The following is a 12,831-nucleotide window of genomic DNA, read 5'->3' as shown; positions in this document are numbered from 1 at the left end:
ACCATAGCTTACTAATGTAAACGATTGCACCAGTATAATTTGCAAATGCTAATATTTGTTACATAGAATTCCCCAAACATACATCAGGTGCCTGATTGCAATTGGATAAACATACTATGGAAGCACTCACTTTCCAGTTTAAGTACTGCGGAGCAAGAAACCATTCCAGCAGCATTGCGAGCAACACAGGTGTACTCTCCCTCATCTTCTGAATAAACTCTGGCGACCTCCAGCTGGCAGCAGTCGTCGAACTGAGACATTCTGAAGAAGTTTGACTGTTTGATCTCTTTATCTTTGGAGAACCAGGTAATTGTCAGATCTAAAGAGAGAATAATAAAAAATAAAAATAAATTAAAAAAAAAAAAAAAAAAAATATATATATATATATATATATATATATATATATATATATATATATATATATATATATATATAACCCACAATTGCTTTGAAAGCTTAAAGCAATTAAAGTGTACATTCTGTATTACATGAAAATGTCATTTTTTAGACTGTTCAGATGCATGCTTACCCTCCCCAGAGACCCTGCACTGAAATCTGGCAGATCCTCCTTCAGCAGCAGAGGTGTGTTGTATTGGGGATATGATCACAGGTGGTGATAAAGGTGCTCCAGTGTCAGGTGAAACAACCTCTGAAACTATGTAAGAACATGCATTCATGTTAATAAAACTTATTATTTATTTATAAGTTATTTATAAGATATTTAAAAATATTTGAGTTTTTAAGGATATCAATTAAGTTCTAAGCTTGTTTTGTAGATATCTCTCTTACTGTATATACTGTATTTTTCCAGTTTGATTGGTGCACATCTTAATCTGCTATTTTAATATTTACCTTCCACGTCCAACGAAGCAGAGCTTGTGGCCTGTCCATAGTCATTTCTCGCCTCACAGTTGTACAGAGCTGCATCCTCTGGGAAGACTTCGATGAGCAGTAGAGTGTGTTCATTCCCTTCTTTCAGGAACTTGCACTTGAATCCTGGAGATAATGCCTGAGAGTTCTTATACCAGGAGACCTGGGGCTGAGGGATGCCAGTCACTTCCACCGTGAAGCGTGCAGGTTTACCAGCCTCAACAGACAAAGGCTCCATATGCCTAATGATCTGAGGCGGCTCAGGAACTGATGAACAAGAGAAAAACCATTACTAAGGAGAAGCAAACCTTGCACAGTATGAAATATAAGGTAGAAGATTGGTACAGTTTACTGATTAAATAATCCTAATCAAATAAAATATTAGAACAGAAACACTTACTATTGACATGCAGTGTCACCACACTCCTGTTCTTCCCAGCAATAAAAGTGTATTCTCCAGCATCGCTCCTCCATGTTTCAGTGATTGTCAAGCGATGAATTTTCCTAATGGTCACATAGTTATAACGCTTATCAACCGTTAATTGAATTTCAACGCCATTTCTGAGCCAGCGTCCTTCAATGTCATCCTCATTGACTTCAAATTCCAAAGTAGCTCTCTGCCTCTCAAGAACCTAAAAAAAGACATTTATATTAAGTTAAAATAAGATAAGATAAATCTTTTTTTTAATCCTGAAGAAAATTCTATTTCTGCAGCAGCAGAACAAACACAATGACTTAGCGGACAGAGGAAGCAAAACAAAACAAAACAAAACTTTAATAAAATAAAAAACTTTGAAATAAAAATTAAATAAATAAATAAAAAATAAATATATATATATATATATATATATATATATATATATATATATATATATATATATATATATAATTTTAATTAATGAAATAAATTAAATAATATTAAATAAAAATTAAATAAATGTATTTGTCGACCGCATGTGACCTTAAAAAAAAAAAAAGAAATAAAATATAAAAAATAACTTTAACTAAGGAAAAAAATATATCTATAAAAGATAAGACAAAATATAAAATATAAGAAGATTTGAAAAATCTGGTTGTACAAATACACAATATAAAAAAGCTATAGCTGTACAAATATGGGAAAACAAGATTTTTTGTACAAATATAGAAAAATATAGAAACTTTAGTGTGGAGATGAAGTGGGATTTAAATAGAAATGTCCAAGGGTGGGGGTGCAAATATGCATGGAAGTGTTTTTCAAGTGTTTATTAAAGTATTTGTATATGAATAATTACCGTTATTTCTTTCTCAACAGGTTCAGTAATGCGGACATCTTTGCCCTCTACTGTGAGTTGAGCTTTGGACATGCTTGAGCCAGCAACTACTGAGTATTCACCAGCATCAGACATGCGAACAGTCTGTATCATCAATCGTTGAATGTATTTCTCTGTGGAAACCTTGAACCTGAAGGGGTTTAATACAAATTTGAATTAGAACACTTAATAAAATTTAAAGAAATATAAAATTCTTTAAAGCTCAATATAATAATAAACATTATTATAACAGCACCTTTCGGTTATCTCAAGTTCTTGCCCATTTTTCATCCATGTGACTTGGACATTGGGCTCAGAGAGCTCACATTCAAAGATGGCCTTTTTCTTTTCAGTCACCTTGATATCTTTGATGTGTTTTGTAAACTCAATGACACGAGCTACAGAACAGAAAAAAATACACATATTACCAAGGTAGTTACTCGCAATGTAAAGTTAGATAAATCATTGTAAATATTAAGGAAAAACTTACCTTCAACAAACAGTTTTGCTGATGTCTCAGCAGATCCTGCCACAAACTTGTAATCAGCGCTATCCCCAAAATGAACATTACGGATGGTGAGAGTGTGAGTGAACTGTCTCGAACGAGTCTGGCATCTCTCGGTGGATCTAATCTCTACACCATTCTTCAACCATTTGTAGGTGATGCCATCATAATTAACAGTCACTTCAAATGTAATGGTGTCCTTCTCTTGAGCATTGAGGTCCTTGAGCATGGATGTGATGAGAATAGCTTTAAAAGGAAACAATAAAAGAAATTAGAACCTTCCATTTTTATGATTAATATAATCTGATTAATGAAGCCTGCTCTTGTTTATTCATTTATTCATTCATCTTCCCAAATTGTCCTGGTGGTGTGAGTGTGAGGCAGTAATATATCCTGTATGGCCTGCCAATACGCTATATTGGCAAACGTATTTGGCCAAACCTGCTAATTATTGAATTCAGGTAATTCAATTAGGCCCTTTATTCTGACTGAAGAGAAGTCTTGGACATCTTGGACAATGCTATGCATCCAACTTTGTGGCAACAGTTTAGGGAAGTTCCTTTTCTATTCCAACATGACTGTGCCCCAATGTACAAAGAAAGGACTATAAAGGCATGGTTTGATGAGTTCAATGTAGAAGAACTTGACTGGCCTGCACAGAGCCCTTGGCCTCAACTCTTTTGAGCACCTTTGGGATGAACAGAAACAGAGATTGCGACCTAGGCCTTCTCATCCAACATCAGTGCCTTGACCTTATAAATGCCGTAAAAGATTCCCACAGAAACACTTAGCCTTCTAAGCCTTAAGCTATTATAGCTGTGAAGGGGGACCAACTCCATATTGAAGTATTTGGATATAATGTCATTGCACGTTTGTACCAGATGTGGAAGGAAATCTAACACCCTTACGTAAACTCACACAAACATCTAAAACATACAAACTCTAATATTTAATATTTAAAATTGTTTAATCCAGTAAATGGTAAAAAAAAAAAAAAAACTTACGGCTAACAGTCAGGGTGGCTGAGACTTTGTCATTTCCACAGACAAATGTGTATTCTGCTGTATCATCCCTGCTGGTATTCATGATCTTCAGTTGATGCAGCTTGCCCTGCACCACAATTCTGAACTTCTCACTCATTTCAATCTCAACTCCATTTTTTAACCATGTTGATGGGACATTAAAATGTGAAACTTCACATTCAAATGTGGCCACCTGTGTCTCTGGAATCTCGATATTCTTCATGGGCTTTGTGACCCTCAAAGCTAAAAGGAAAAATCCAAACGATTACGCATCTGCTCAGAGTAAATGCATTAACAACACACACAGCGAGTATACTTACACTCGACGTGCAAAAATGCACTGCACTGCACATGTCCTATGACGGCTGTGTATTCTCCTTCCATGTTTTGTTCAACATTTGAAATGACCAGCTTGTGCGCTTTCCTTTCTGAAAGGATTTGGACATTTGCACTTGGCTTAAGCTCTTGGTTCTTAAACATCCATTTAACAGGAACATTATCATGGGATACGCTTAACTCAAAGGAAGCAGTAGAGTTGAGCAGCGCAGTCACATCTTTTGGCTTCTTCACAATTTTAATTGCTGAAAAATAATTCAACAGTGATTATGAATAAGGTTCTTCATCACAATAAACATATTTAAGTAAAATTTATTTTTAAACTTACTCTCAACATTGAGTCTTGCATTAGCAGTGAGTTGTCCGAGTTTAAATCCATAAACAGATTCATCCTGGGAGTTGCAATTTTTGATCTTCAATGAGTGAACCATGCCATCTACTGTGATTTCATATTTATCACTTGGAAGAAGTTCAACTCCATTCTTGATCCACTGGGACCCTTTTACATCTAAATGAGTGAGTTCAATACTAAACACGGCGTCTTGGGTCTCAGTGACTGTTTGGTTCTTTAGTGTCTTCTTAACCTTTACAGCTGTTATAACATAAGAAGGTGTTTATTACTTTGCTGTGTTCAAGATGTGATCATGTTGTACGTTGGCATTTTATAAAATGCAAATAGTATACCTTCAACTTTGAGGTTAGCTGATGTCTTAGAGTTTGCCACCTGGTACGTGTACTCTCCAACATCCTGTTTTCTTGAGATGCCAATGACTAGACGTCTTACAGCACCAATCTCTTCACTCTTGACATTGTCAGTGAAGTAAACAGGTTCTCCATCTTTAAGCCATTTTCCTTCCGCGGATGCACTTGCAACCTCACACTCTAAAACAGCTGTCTGGGACTCTGCGACAGTCACATCCTGAAGAGGTTTGTTTATAGCACCACCTATTTGAACAGAATAAAGCATGACTTTTTTGACTATAATGTTATAGAAAGTTGTAAGTTTCAGACTAAAATGACGATACTCAGATTGAACCAAAGTATAACAATATTGCACCTGATACTGTAAGTTTGGCGCTTGAAGTCTTTTCGCCGGCAGCAAACACGTACGGGCCCTCCTCATCTTTCATGGCATTGAGAACGGTAAGAGTGTACTTTTTGCCCTTGGAATCAATTTTGCACTTGGGACCAGCCTTCAGATGTTGACCCTTAAATGTCCAGAGAGCATCAATGCCAGAGTGAGACAGCTCAACCTCAAATGTGACCTTCTGGGTCTCAGTGCACACACGATCCTCCATATGCTTTAAAATACTGATCTCTGAAAAAAAAAAAGTTAAAAGAAAAGTGAAATCCACAGAGTTATTGCAATAATTTCCTAGCTTGTCTACATTGAAATAATTTTATAAGCACTAAAACTTATAAGGCATTGGCTTTGTATAGACTTACTCTCAACAGTTAGCTTGCAAGATGTATCAACTCTGCCAACAACAAGTTTATATTGTCCTTCATCAGAAGCATATGTTCTGTTCAGTACTAGTCGTTGCTTGGAGCCCTTAGCCACAACCTGGACTCTGTCACTAGCAGTCAGTAGCTTCTCATTATGGTACCACTTCACTGAGCTCACATCAGCGGCTGAAATTTTGGCTTCCAACACAGCTTTTGTGCCTTCAATTGTGCTGACATCCTTTAGGGGTGTTACAATACCAATAGCTAAAAATGATAAAGGAAGATTAAACATTAATAACAGATATGTAAACATATAATAATAAAAATGTGAAATTAAACAGGATTAAAAAATTAACGATGCGTGTTTTCAAAATACTTTAAAAGTCACTTTAAAGTGATGCTTGAATAAGTGAGGACTTCTCTAAAGATGTCCATTAAAGTGGCTTTAAAATGACTGAATGAGTGAGGATGTCTTATTTGAACAATGAGTTTGTTCTCCACCCAACCTAATCTTGTTTGCATTCTTCCATAGAGGAAGTAGCTCAGGAGCAAGGAAATGAAATTAGGGGGCGAGGAAAAATGAGAAGCACCCAGTGAGGTGGATTACATTCAATTAGACAAAAAGTGAAAAGTGGTTCAGCATGACCTTACTTTGAACAGTTAGCTTTCCCGTAGTGGAAATGAGATGTGCTGGAACATGGAAGGAGTACGCTCCAGCATCATCTTTGGTGGCGTTTTCAACAAGCAGCTTGTGTATTTGTTTGTCAATAACAATGTGGATCCTATCAGTAGCAGAGATTTTGTGACCGTCCTTTTCCCAATATCCTTCCACATTCTCCTGTGAGAATCGTACCTCCAGCTGAGCAATATCACCTTCACAGACAGTTAAGTCAGAAAGGCCTTGCATCAGCGTGACCGGGCGCACTGCAGGAAAGAAAGATATGATATAAACATAAATCTTTCAAAGTATCAGACATGTAATGCACAGATAAAATCTAAGGTATATCATATACATTCACTTACATTTCATCTTCAGGGAAGCACTTGTCTTTAGATCGCCCACTTTGAACGTGTATTTGCCTTGGTCCTCTTTCTTCACATCCTTAACACACAGACTGTGTCTTCCACGGCGAGAGGTAATGACATATTTCATGCCTTGGGTGATCTCTTTGTTTTCAAAGTACCAGGTGCCTTCAGCATCCTCACGAGACAACACGCACTCAAACTCCCCTGAAAGTGTCTCTGGAACTTCAACATTTTCCAATTCCTTCACAATTTCAAGTGGAGCACCTACACATTGTACCATATTAGTTAGAAAAACAGCTTTTCTACGCAACACACAATTTATATTACATGTCATTATGCCCTCTGTGTGTCAGATAGAGGGACAAAAAAATTAATCAAATACATAGTCATTATGCAAACCTTCAACATGCAGTCTGGCTGATGTTCTTATGTTGTCATCCTCAACGAGAGCACAAGTGTATTCAGCATCATCGTCCATGCCGATAATCAAGACAGATAGGAAATGCACTTTTCTGTCAGAATGCATCCTGTATTTTTCCCCAGAGAAAATCTCAACATTGTTCTTCAGCCATTTAACTTTGATGAAAGGCTCATTTGTTTCACATTCAAAGGTTACCATGTTGTCCTTTTCTTTGGCATGTAAATCCTCGATTTTCTGGGTGAAGCTTATGACTTGCTTGGCTAAAGAACAGGGAAAAAAAGATTAAATTTCACATGAGATGGAGTGGTAAAGCAATTTCGCAAGAGAGGAAGTGGTGTTTTAATGAATATCAGCATGGTTGTGATGCGTTTGTAGGCATGAGGGTGCAGTTCTAAGTTCCGAAGGTATATCAACCATTCTGATATTGAGCACAACATCACAACCTCAAGTGAGATATTTCTTCTAAACAGTTTCACAAATTGTAAATCTCGTAAAAATTTTCTTTATAGTTGCCCTTATTCCGCGTTTGAATATCAGATCCGTTAACTTCTGGCTTCTGGAATTTAATCCTAAATAGCATTAAATGGAACACTAGTGCACAAGAGTGTAAGAGTCCCTTGTCCTGCACAAAAGTTAAGGCCCTTGATCAGGGGCCAGACAGTGATTTAGGATTCAGCCTTGTGTTAAAAGCTATGTAGCAGTAAATAAAAGAACACAGGTAGTTCAGAAGTGATTCAGAATGGCTTTATGAAACCTATTATCAAAGAGACAGGGTTTTTACATAATGTTATCAGCATCATTAATATAATGAAGTTTTTTTGTTGTTTTTTTTTGCTGTAAGTTTCTGTGACTGGTTTTGAATATGGGTTTTTGCCATGCTGGCAACCAACGACCAACAGTTAGTGTAATTACTGTGATGTAGAGTGATATATATATAGTTACACATCTCAGGGATATTCTCATACACATTATCACCACTATGACCTAACTGTTGTAAAATTTGAATTACTTTACTAATGATTAAATACAGTATAATATAATATGGAAATTTAATTCATAATACTAACCTTGCACCAGCAAGAAGGCATGACTTGAAGTCTCTCCTGCAACATTAATAGCTTTGACCATAATGCTAGCAGAGTCTTCAGCTGAGACGTCTTTAACAACTAGTTCACAGACATTGTCCTCAGGCCAGTACCAATAAATTCGTTCAGATTTTTCCAGCAGAATTCCATTCTTAAACCATTGGCATTCTGGATCTGGTTTACCAACAACTCTGCAACGGAAATGTACTTCATCACCCAGAGTGACGGTCTGACTCTGAATACGTTCGAAGATCTTTGGTGCCTCCATGCTGGGGGAGAGAGTTATTTTTTCAGGCTTGATGGTAGGAATGGTAAGTTTGCGTTCCTCTTCCATCCTTTTCTTCTCAGATTCAGGTATTTCCTTAGTCCAGTGCAGAAGCTCCTCCTTTCTCTTCCTCAGCATGTCTTCGTAGGACTCATCCTTCTTGCGGGATTTAAACTCCACTGAGGAAATGGCCTCATAGTAGCCTTCTTCAGTTCTGCGTTTGAATTTGCTTCTTAATTCCTCTGTCTCTTCTGTAGGCATCTCATGAACAACTCTCTCAGCCCTCCTCAACTTGATGACCTCTTTGGCTTGTGTGGGCTCAGCAGGTTTATCTACTTTAACAACATCAAAAGATACTCTGCCATGCTCAGGGCCAGGGCCTTCAGGAGCCTTAATCTCAGGAGCACGCCGCAGGATTGTCCTGAAATCCTCTTTTTGTTTGATCTCTAGCTTCACAGTGTTTTCTGCAATGCCTTCTGGGTTTTCTGCCAATACTTTGACATCTCCTGAATCATATGATTTGCAGTCCACAATCTCAAGGTAATGAATGCCATCATACAGTAGCCTAAATCTTTTGCTTTTACGAATAAGCTGTCCATTCAGGTACCAGTTGACTTTTGGTGTTGGGTATCCAGTTACCCTACAACGAAATTTAGCAGTTTCTCCCTCCAGTACTCTTATGGGTTCTGGAAGCAGGACAATCTCAGGCTTAGTTTTTTCAGCAATTTCATCTCCAGTGACTCCAGCAGGAGCTCCCTCATGAGCAATACGCTCTAATTCATCAAGTCTTGGCCCTCTCCTACCCTCAGGCAACTGGCTTTCCTCAACAAGGCTCTTCTCATCTTTCACAATCAGGGTGGCTGAGGTCTGGTCAACACCAAATTTGTTGGTAGCTCTGCATGTGATGACACCACTGTCTCTGGAATATGCAACTTCATAGTCCAGACTGCAATAGCCAAATTCATTAATCATACGTAGTCTGTTAGCAGCTTCCAGGGGCTTTCCATCATGTAGCCAATCAACAACCATTGTGGGATCACCAATAGGGGTGAGTCTGCATTCGAAATGTACAGGACCAAAACGCTTGAGTCTTACTGATGTCAGTTTCTTTTTGAAATTAGGCTTCTGCTGCTTCTCCTTGTCATAAAGGTCACCCTCCTCCCATTGTTCCTGACCATAACGGAGATGCAGTGGCTCCAATTCAGGTGCAGCAATTTCCTTAGCTTTGTAAGTTCCCTTAGGAATAATGAGTTTTCTTTCTGGTTCAGGTTCAGTGTACTCCACCTCAACGTTAACACGGCAACGAGTGGTATCCCGTCCAGCTTTATTAATTGCTGTAGCTGTGTACCATGCACTATCAGAACCGGTAGTTTGTGGAATTTTGAAACGTGCTTCTCCCTTGGTTCCCTCAATCCTGAAAATTACAGCAATTTAGTATTTCAATATTTGAAAATATTCTCTTTTAAACTGTTAATATAATACTAAACTATATAGAATATTTATTTAAATTATAGCATTCTAATTTAGAATACTCACCTAACATTCGGGTACTTATGAGGAGAGACTATGTCACTGTTTTTCAGCCAGACAATGTCAGGGAGTGGGTTTCCAATGGCTTTGACTGCTAGCTCAACTAAGGTTCCTTCCTTGACACTGACATTCCTTAGTTTTTCGATGAATTGTGGTCTAATCAGGTTTTCCTTAGCTATAGGGTACAGACAGGTATTAGCTCATACAATGATATAGTGATTATAGTACTATTATATATAGTAGTGATTATATATTATAAAAATTACCTTCTACAGTAAGAGTCATAGAAACAGTTGTTTTTCCAGCCCTATTCTGAGCAACAACTGTCCATTCTCCAGAGTCATGGGGCATAGCTGGCACCACAATCATTGACTGTGTTCCATCTTCTTTCACCACAATCTTGTGAGTGTAGTCATTCACCACTTGTTGCCCTTTAAAGACATAATGAAGGTACAAATTATTGACATTTCCTAAAATATGAATATGTTGGTTTTCCAACATTTTTCCCAATGGAGTGTTTAGCAGTTTTTTAAAGAACATGGCAAGATGCATATTTGTCCTATTAATGTCACAAAGTGGTAATGGTGACGGAAAGTCATTAATGTGCATAAGGTAACTCTAGAACACCGTTGGTTAAAAATATTTATTGGTTAAAAAAGATTAATGATATTATGATCAACATTAAAAAAATCCAAAATGTCTTTATAGTAAGGTATAAAATGTTGTTTAAAAACCCAAGAACAGTAAGCATGAGTCCTACTGTAAGTCCCAATGTGTGCGCGTATAAAAAAAAAAAAAGTGCATTTCTACATAAAATGCAAAATACATAAAAAGATGCATCCTTTTCTACTTTACTTACCATTATGGAACCAATAAGTTTCAGGCATGGGCCTTCCAACAACTTTCAAATCAAATCTTGCAGTCTGTCCTTCAGCACACCTAAAGGATGATGGTTTCATGACAAATACGGGTTTGTATAGCCTTTCCAGCTGTGTCTCATCAGTCTCATCCAGTCTGCGAGCAGGAGAACGGCTAACAGAACGTGCAGGGGAACGTCCAGGGGAGAAGCTAATGGAGCGTGCAGACATAGGGGATTCTGACCTGCAATATTAATTAATAAAAGTCAGAAAAATGCATATTATGTTGTTTAGTTTACATTTGCAACAAATTTTTTTTGTTTTCTATAACAATTTTTTTTTTAATTTACTTAATTATATACGGTGTCTATTTATAGTTATATTTAATGTTTCTGTTGTCATTTTCAAATAACGATACATGGGACTCCTTCCATGAACATTGAATAAACATCTTTATATAAAAACTTCTAAAATTATTTGTCATATAGACATGGCTGCATACTATAACAAGTACTATAACAAGTACTTTAATGCAACCCGGTGATATGCGATCAAGAGCTGTGTGCTAAAACATGCCATAAATTCCAAGGTTATGAAAAAAAATACTTACTGTACTCTCTTCATTGCTTCTGTTTGAGGATAAAAAGGCTGAGCAGCAGCTGTAGACTCCACATAGAGTTTTCCAGAGCTGACAGCATTGCCCTTCATGTTACAAGCTAATGCTGTGTAGACTCCCTCATCTTCTGGCAGCACCACAGGAAGACGCAAAGAGGCTCTACCATCCTGAAGAACCTCCATCTGATAACGACCTCCATGCATGATTCGCTTGCCATCTTTGTACCAAGCAATCTAATAGGGGGGATTGTTGATGTCATAATTTAATGCCTTTTTACAGCCTTTAAGGTTATGTTTTGAACACACAATGCTATTATGGTTGACCAAAAACAGAAAAATGTAAGCAGGCTAAAATATTTTATCTTGACTGATTGTGTTATTATTATTAGGGCAAAATAGTATTATTAAGCAGTACCTTTGGCAAGGGGTTTCCTTCCATTTTGCAGTGGAAGGTCACGCCCATCCCCTCCATGATTCTGTAGCTTTTGACAGGTGTGCTGAAAGTGGATACTACTGCCTCATGTTCAGCTGCACTCAGCAGCATTTCTTCCCCATCCTCAATCACCAGTTCACGATACGTAATCTTTAGGATTCTGACCTCAATCTCTTGAATTATTTTCTGCTCAATAGCAGATATTTGGAATTCCTGATAATAAAACAGAGTCATTAGTTTTTTGTTTGGCGTCATTATATGCATGCATATTCTATATTTCTTTTTATTATTATTATTATTATTATTATTATTATTATTATTATTATTATTATTTACCCTCTCTGTTATGAATGTCATTTGTTGAGCCATCCTTCTCCGCGTTTCATATTCACTTATGGCCACAGAGGGCATGTCTGCCACTTTGAGCTCCTGCCCCACTGTAGTGGTCACTTCTGTTTTGTACGTCATTTCCATTGTTTTCATATAAGCTTCATATTCCTCTGTAAAATAGCACATTCAGGTAAGACTCTGTTATCTGTTCAAATGTGTTTTTGTAGTGTTAATATTAACACAATTATTAACTTTTTATTCCATGGCACTGGTGAATGCTCAATTCCGATTGGACACAAGGTTAATGCATACTAATGTGCCCTGTTAATAAATTATAATTTCTTTAGTAAAAATGTACACAGGGACATTTAGGGCAGATTCTTCACAAAAAAGAATGAATGAGGTGTCAACCCATAGAAGGGCAGAGATGTTACACACAATTATATACCCCATCATACAGTACGAGCAATTTGGAAATAACAATCAGGAACTGGTGGGAAGGGGAACTGAAAAACTCAAAGGAACCCTACAAAGCACAGGCAAATTCCATATACATATATAATTTTTGAGCTGTTTAAGTTTGGCTGCTATTGATAATGGGAATTAATTCAGGGACATTACACAATATTAAACTACAAACATATCATTGACAAATTGCAGTGGTATAAGTCTATAGAATGTGCTGTTGTTGTAAATTAATCAATTCACCACATCACCACATTGCTTATTATTTTTCTATAACAACACTCACCCCATTGTGTTTTATTTCTTACTTATTATTATTATTATTATTATTAT

At 37.0% G+C, this 12,831-nt stretch overlaps 1 protein-coding gene across 1 annotated transcript in view; it reads right to left on the bottom strand.

Moving 5' to 3' along the window:
• The window catches only part of ttn.2 (titin, tandem duplicate 2), a 178,002-nt gene that overhangs the window by 151,611 nt on the left and 13,560 nt on the right, over positions 1 to 12,831 (bottom strand). Inside the window, exons 16-38 of the mRNA XM_053495993.1 lie at positions 12,040 to 12,203; positions 11,686 to 11,916; positions 11,266 to 11,504; positions 10,658 to 10,899; positions 10,065 to 10,229; positions 9,805 to 9,973; positions 7,986 to 9,682; positions 6,897 to 7,178; positions 6,495 to 6,761; positions 6,123 to 6,395; positions 5,472 to 5,735; positions 5,083 to 5,343; positions 4,710 to 4,970; positions 4,354 to 4,617; positions 4,010 to 4,270; positions 3,672 to 3,932; positions 2,653 to 2,913; positions 2,419 to 2,560; positions 2,145 to 2,313; positions 1,271 to 1,502; positions 853 to 1,137; positions 530 to 655; positions 131 to 319 (exon numbers count right to left, since the gene is read on the bottom strand). Coding sequence (XP_053351968.1) covers positions 131 to 319; positions 530 to 655; positions 853 to 1,137; positions 1,271 to 1,502; positions 2,145 to 2,313; positions 2,419 to 2,560; positions 2,653 to 2,913; positions 3,672 to 3,932; positions 4,010 to 4,270; positions 4,354 to 4,617; positions 4,710 to 4,970; positions 5,083 to 5,343; positions 5,472 to 5,735; positions 6,123 to 6,395; positions 6,495 to 6,761; positions 6,897 to 7,178; positions 7,986 to 9,682; positions 9,805 to 9,973; positions 10,065 to 10,229; positions 10,658 to 10,899; positions 11,266 to 11,504; positions 11,686 to 11,916; positions 12,040 to 12,203 — 6,705 coding nt within the window. The remainder of the gene's footprint in view (positions 1 to 130; positions 320 to 529; positions 656 to 852; positions 1,138 to 1,270; positions 1,503 to 2,144; positions 2,314 to 2,418; positions 2,561 to 2,652; positions 2,914 to 3,671; positions 3,933 to 4,009; positions 4,271 to 4,353; positions 4,618 to 4,709; positions 4,971 to 5,082; positions 5,344 to 5,471; positions 5,736 to 6,122; positions 6,396 to 6,494; positions 6,762 to 6,896; positions 7,179 to 7,985; positions 9,683 to 9,804; positions 9,974 to 10,064; positions 10,230 to 10,657; positions 10,900 to 11,265; positions 11,505 to 11,685; positions 11,917 to 12,039; positions 12,204 to 12,831) is intronic.

This window comes from Clarias gariepinus, chromosome 5, assembly GCF_024256425.1.
Source record: "Clarias gariepinus isolate MV-2021 ecotype Netherlands chromosome 5, CGAR_prim_01v2, whole genome shotgun sequence".
NCBI lineage: Eukaryota > Metazoa > Chordata > Actinopteri > Siluriformes > Clariidae > Clarias > Clarias gariepinus.
This window is presented reverse-complemented; position numbering and strand designations above follow the sequence as displayed.